Below are 6,000 nucleotides of genomic sequence, written 5' to 3' on the forward strand. Positions count from 1 at the left end.
GGGAGGAAGTACATCAGGCTTTATGAAGACCAGTTGAGCTCCTGGCTCCATCTTCATATGTCCTGGGGAAAACGAGCACTCTGCTGGGAAAAGGGGCACAGGACTTAGAAGGGGTCAAGTGTTGCCCTCGCTGTCTGCAAAAGCAGTCAGGTTGGATCAAGAGGAAGCACTCAAGAGAGTCAAGCAAACAGAACTTAGCCAAAACTTTTGTCTTTTCTTCCCCCCATAGCATCCCTTTTCAGCTTTTCACACAGAAAAATTATGGAGGGAAAAGGAGGAGCAGTGAAAAAAATTAATCCCAGGGTTACAACAGATGTAGACACTGCTATTAGAAAAGGTTTTAAATCCGCCTCCAGATGCTTGTCATCGCTGTGTTGCTCAGGGTTTACAGCCCCCTCAGATCTGTCACTAGATCTCCTCACAAGAGGAGAGCCTCTAGCCATCCCCTCTTAGCCCTTTTTAGCCAAAATGAGACAAATCAGATCAAACTGTTTATAAAACTCTTCCCAAAGGCTGGCTCTTTTGGCCAGAAATTGGTTAAGAGAATAGTTACAGGTCTCGGGGATTAATCTGAACAGCCAGAAAACTGAAAAGGAGCAGAGGGCAGGCCAGGGCCATGACCTCTCCTCTTGGCAAGGCTGGATTCAGGAAAAGACTTCCGTCCACAGCCCGCACCAATATACTCATTCCTGGCATAAGCCTCTTTGCTAACAACTACAATTCATGATGAAAATAATTTTCATGATGATTCTCAATCAGGTTTAAATCAAAATGAAAAAAGAAACCGCCTCAGTCCCATTTTGAAATAAGTATCCTGGTGAGACATTTAATGATGCTGGTATAATTACAGTGGTACCACCAGTGGAAGTGCTCCTGCACACCACCCTTCAGATGTCATGGACATGGCCAAACAGCAGTTGGACTCCCCTCCATGCTAACTAGGCAATTTACTTCAGCAGGATATGAACATCTGATTAACTTTTAATACATTCATCAGACATTTCAAGCCTCTCCCTTTTCCTCTATTGTGACGGATGCTTCCCAAAACCCACTCCATCTGCTTTGGAAAGTCCCAGCTGAGAACATAAGCAACTGAACCTCTCCAGCATCCCTGTTAATGTGAGAGAACGGCTGCCTCATTGAGAGTCTGACCCAGGAAGAAGGATATAAAAAGGGCTGTCTGAAGCTGGTGGTTGGCTTCTATCCGAGGAGTACAGTTCACCGTCTATTGCTCTTGTGACTATTACTGAACCGGGCCAAGAAAAGCTCCCAAGATTTGGCACGTCTCAGATTTTCCAGTCTGCACAAAGTCATGCCAGCAACATTTACTGAAGCAATTTCTTTCTCTCTTTAAAGATTCTACTTATGCACCTAACAATGTTGTAGAAATGTGTCGTACAAAAAGTCCAGTACAGTTCAGATACAGTTTTGCCGACAAAAAGATTGGAAGCTTAAGGCTTTGGTGTTAATATTCCAAACATACGGCATGGCACAAAGTGCAAACAGCAGCAGAAACAGAAGAAATAAACAGGTTATCACTTCCAAAATCTGGAAGAGGGAAAACCACACAGGAAAATGCCACACTGATCTTACTAAATGCCAGTGATGCAGGAGAACAGTAACAAAAAACATTTATAAGTGGGCAACCAAAGTCATCTCTGAAATGCAAGTAGCTCACCTCCAAGCACAGCCCACTCCCTAGAAAACAAGAAGGTCTAGATATCCCAGAGGGTGAGATACTACCTGTGAGTGGACTGACAGTCACCACTTGGCAGCTACTGGCAACAAGGAATCAAACTGAACTCCAAAACAAAAGTTGTTTGAGGTGTCAGTTTTCCCTGTAACCAGACCCAAACCTCACTCATCACTCTCACATTTTATTGAATTGAACCAAAATGTTCACTGGTTTGACACTTGGACAGCTACCCTAAAACCAGTCAAATGATTCATTTATCCACTCAAGCATGAACTGGCCTTTAAAACCATGTTTTGAACATTTCAGCTGTACATTCTTCTTACTTTCAGTTTGCAGATGGGGACACTGAGGCAGAGAGACATGACAGTACTTACACTTTGGAAGCCATCCAGGTTCTCCAAATTAGAGTACATTAGGCAAAAAGCAGGATTGAGCACTACGACTGCACCAACATAATGTTAGTGGCACCAGTGAAATCAGAAATCAAGGGCCAAACACATCTTGGCTACGTTCCTCTTTGTTACTGACTCCAAGACACTTCACTCAGACCACTGCCATCACTATTTAGCTGTTACTGTAATTCATTTTATGGATGCACTGCTGTGCACTTCCTTCCTACAGAGGTTTTGCTGTACATTGATCAGAAGTGGTTAAGGTTTACTTAGGGCTCCTAAGAAAATGAATAAACCCAGTCTGGCTTTTTCAGGACCAGAAGTGGTTAAGGTTTACTCAGGGTTCCCAAGAAAATGAATAAACCCAGTCTGGCTTTTTCAGGACAGTGTTGGAGAGGATGCATGGAAATGCTGACTGCATAAGTATATCACGCTTCGGGAAGAAAGTGTATTACAATATTATCATGTTCAAGCAGATGTGAAGAACTAGCAGCTCACACTCCAGGCTCAGTCCTGCTTCCCTCAGCTGTCACAGCAGCCATGACCAGAGCTAGCCTGACAGTACTGGCTTACAGTTGCCTTCTCTCACCTCCACTCCTCACGTGCCCCTGTGTTTGCATTGCTCACCCTTTCAGCAAGCGGCTGGCACTTGTGGGGAGTCTTCCAAAATGCTTTGCTTACGGGAGACAGAGCAGCAGCGATGGACTTCACTCTAAACCTCACTTTGTTGCCATAACCCAGACAGTGTGGTCCATGGGTGGAAGGCAGAAAAAGAGGGAATGCAGTGAAATCAGATGTTTTTATGCATTTTTTTGTACAATGCTCTAGGGTGGGGCTCACCATCTGGGAGAAATATGTATGGAGAAAAAATGCAGGCAGGGAGGACGAGCTGCCCCCCGTCCCCTGAAGCGGGACTGCTTCCCTCTGAAAAGCAGGCGCAGCCTCCCTCCCTCCCCAGCCCAGCTTGAGTTCATTTTCCTCAAATCACTTCCACATTTCCCCTGCCGTAATGATCAAATATTTTGTTTCTGACCTCACTTTTTTTACGGAGGCCGCCACAAGCGGGAATTCAGGCACCGCTTATTTTCTGTCAACAGAGCTTTCATGGAGGGGGGCAAGCTGGGGACTTTCAATGTCATCACAGGAAAACAAGGGAAGGGGAAAAAATTAAGAGGGAAGATAAAAAAAAGTGGAGAGAAAAAAAGAGAGAGGAGGAAAAACAAAGAGGGGAGAAAAAAGAGAGAGTGGAGGAAAAAAGAAGAGAAAACAGAAACAGAGGGGGAGGGAAAAGGAGAAAAAAGAGAGAGGAAGGGAAAAAGAGAGAGGGAGGGAAACAAAAGAGAGGGAGGGGGAAGATAGCGGGAGGGGGAAAGAGAGGGAGGGGAAGAGAGAGGGAGAGGGGAAGAGAGAGGGAGGGAAGAGAAAGGGAGGGAGAGAAGAGGGAAGGGGAAAAAAGGGAGAAGGGGAAAAAAGAGTGAAGGAAAAAAGAGGGAAGGGGAAAAAATGAGGGAAGGGGAGAAATAAGGGAAGGGGAAAAAAGGGGAAGGGGATAAAAGAGGAAGGGGAAAAAAGAGGGAAGGGGAAAAGAGAGAGGGAAACGAAAAGAGAGAGGGAAGGGGAGAAAGGGAAGGGGAGAAAAAGAGAGAGAAAGTGAAAAAGAGAGAGAAGGGGAAAAAGAAAGAGGGAAGGGGAAAAAGAGGGAATGGGGAAAAGAGAGAAGGAATTAAAAAAAGGAAGAGGGAAGGGGAGAAAAAGAGCGGGAGAGGACGGGGATGCCAAGGGAGCAGGATGGGAGCCGGGGGATAGAGGGGGGCGGCGGCCCCGCAACTTCCCTCCCGCCCCGGCTGCTACTTTCCCTCCATCCCGTCAGTTCCCGGCTCCGGGTGTCCTGGGAGAAGGGGTACCGCGGTGGGAAACGTCAGCAAGGGACCCCCTCTCCTTCCCCATTCTCCCCCCTCTCCATCCCTATCCTCCCTCCCACCCCCAGCCCGCAGGCGGGCTCCGCTCCCACCTCTGCCCGCAGGCGGGCGACGGCCAGCAGGGCGCAGAGCAGCGGCAGAGTTTTCCAGATCTGGAAAGAGAGGGAAGAAAAGGAGGGGGTGGGAAAGGCGGTGAGAGCGGGCTGAGGCGAGCGGGGCTACCGCCGAAGTTGTGCCGGGTCTCGCCCCCGCTCTCACCATGCTGCGGGCGGCAGGAGGTGCGGGAGGCGCCGGTTTCGCTCGGGAAGGGAAGGGAAAGGGAAAAGGAGGGCTCCCCCCACCCCCGACCCGCCAGCCCCGCGGCTCCACCCCCGGCCCGACCCCCCAGACGCCTCCTCCCCGCCCCGGACCCCGCCGGCTTGGGATGGAGGGGACCGGGGAGGGCGTTCAGTCCATCCCCCTGCAGGCAGAAGGGGCATCTTCCACTCCATCAAGTCGCTCAGAGCATCCAAGCTGACCTTGGGGATGTTTCCAGGGATGGGGCATCCACCACCTCGCTGGGCAGCCTCTCCCATTGCTTCACCACCCTCGGCGTAAAGCATTTCTTCCTAATTTCTATGCTAAACCTTTCCTCTTTTAGTTTAAAATGTAGGAAGGAATGAATCATTACGGTAAGGGAATGAATTAGCTTAAGTAAGAATAATAAGAATAATAAGAATAATAAGAATAATAAGAATAATAAGAATCAAGTCTTGGCCAGCTTTCAGTAAGAAAGAATGTGATTGTAATGGGAGTTTAGCTTGTTTACTAGTTGAAACAAGCAAAAAATCAAGTATTGTGTATCTTAAAGAAACTTATCTCTGACTGATGCTCCAAGGCCAAAACAAGTGTGAGAAACACTCATTCACTGGTAAAATATTGAAAAGGACAAAGTCTTTGAAGCAAAGGCAATAATATTTTTATTTTACAATTCAGTGCTGAATTGGATGGCCTTCGGAAAAAGGCATAACTTCTTACAAAAGCAGCAGGTATAGATATTAGTTTTAGACAAAGAACCATATAAATCCTCAAGGAATGTTCACTATTTTTTAGATGATCCAACCATGTCTGGAGACTCCCTTCAGGTTATCTCCTGACCTACAACACCTGCATCTTACAAGACAACTAAGCATATTAATAAATTCTCACAGCCCTAAGACAGGTTATTTTTGACCGAAAACGGCTACATCTTACAGGACAGATTTATATGGTGAACATACAAACCAGCAAAACTTATCAATTAATTCTTATACAAAGAACAAACCTGAGCTCACCAAGAGGACACAAGGAGGAAGGAGATAAGATAAAGAGCATCAGAGGATTCTGAAAACACAGAGGAACTGTGATGTACATACACAGGGGGTGATGTAATAATGAGTTCTATGTATGTTTAACCAATATTTCCTAGAATATGTGACCAGTGTTTTCCACAATCTATATGAATATGTATGTTTAACCAGTATAAAAGTCCCGTAAACAGCCTCAACGGACACACACATAAGGTGAAATAACTCCCTGTGTATGTCTGATGTCGCATTAAAGAAATACCTTCTTAATTATCAAATTGGCATTGATTATTGAGCCTTTTCATGGCATCAAAAACCGTAGCCCCTTGTCCTATCGCTACAAGCGCTGCTATACTCTATCCCGGGCTGCATCCAAAGCAGCATGGCCAGCAGGGCAAGGGAGGGGATTCTCACCTTCTGCTCCACTCTTGTGAGACCCCACCTGGAATATCGTGTCCAGTTCTGGAATCTTCAACATAAGAAGTCTATGGAACTGCTGGAACAGGTCTAAAGGATGGCTACAAAGATGACCAGGGGGTTGGACTGCCTCTGCTATGGGAACAGGCTGAGAGAGTTCAGGTTGTTCAGCCTGGATAAGGCTCTAGGGAGAACTTAGAGCAGCCTCCACTACTGAAAGGGGCTACAGAAAAGCTAGGGAAGGACCATTT

At 46.7% G+C, this 6,000-nt stretch overlaps 1 protein-coding gene across 1 annotated transcript in view; it reads right to left on the reverse strand.

Moving 5' to 3' along the window:
* FSTL1 (follistatin like 1) overlaps positions 1–4,364 on the reverse strand; it is a 54,841-nt gene extending 50,477 nt beyond the window's left edge. The window contains exons 1-2 of the mRNA XM_009557003.2: positions 4,266–4,364; positions 4,100–4,159 (exon numbers count right to left, since the gene is read on the reverse strand). Coding sequence (XP_009555298.1) covers positions 4,100–4,159; positions 4,266–4,268 — 63 coding nt within the window. The 5' untranslated portion in view covers positions 4,269–4,364. The remainder of the gene's footprint in view (positions 1–4,099; positions 4,160–4,265) is intronic.
* Positions 4,365–6,000: the final 1,636 nt, after the last annotated feature.

This window comes from Cuculus canorus, chromosome 1, assembly GCF_017976375.1.
Source record: "Cuculus canorus isolate bCucCan1 chromosome 1, bCucCan1.pri, whole genome shotgun sequence".
Classification (NCBI taxonomy): Eukaryota; Metazoa; Chordata; class Aves; order Cuculiformes; family Cuculidae; genus Cuculus; species Cuculus canorus.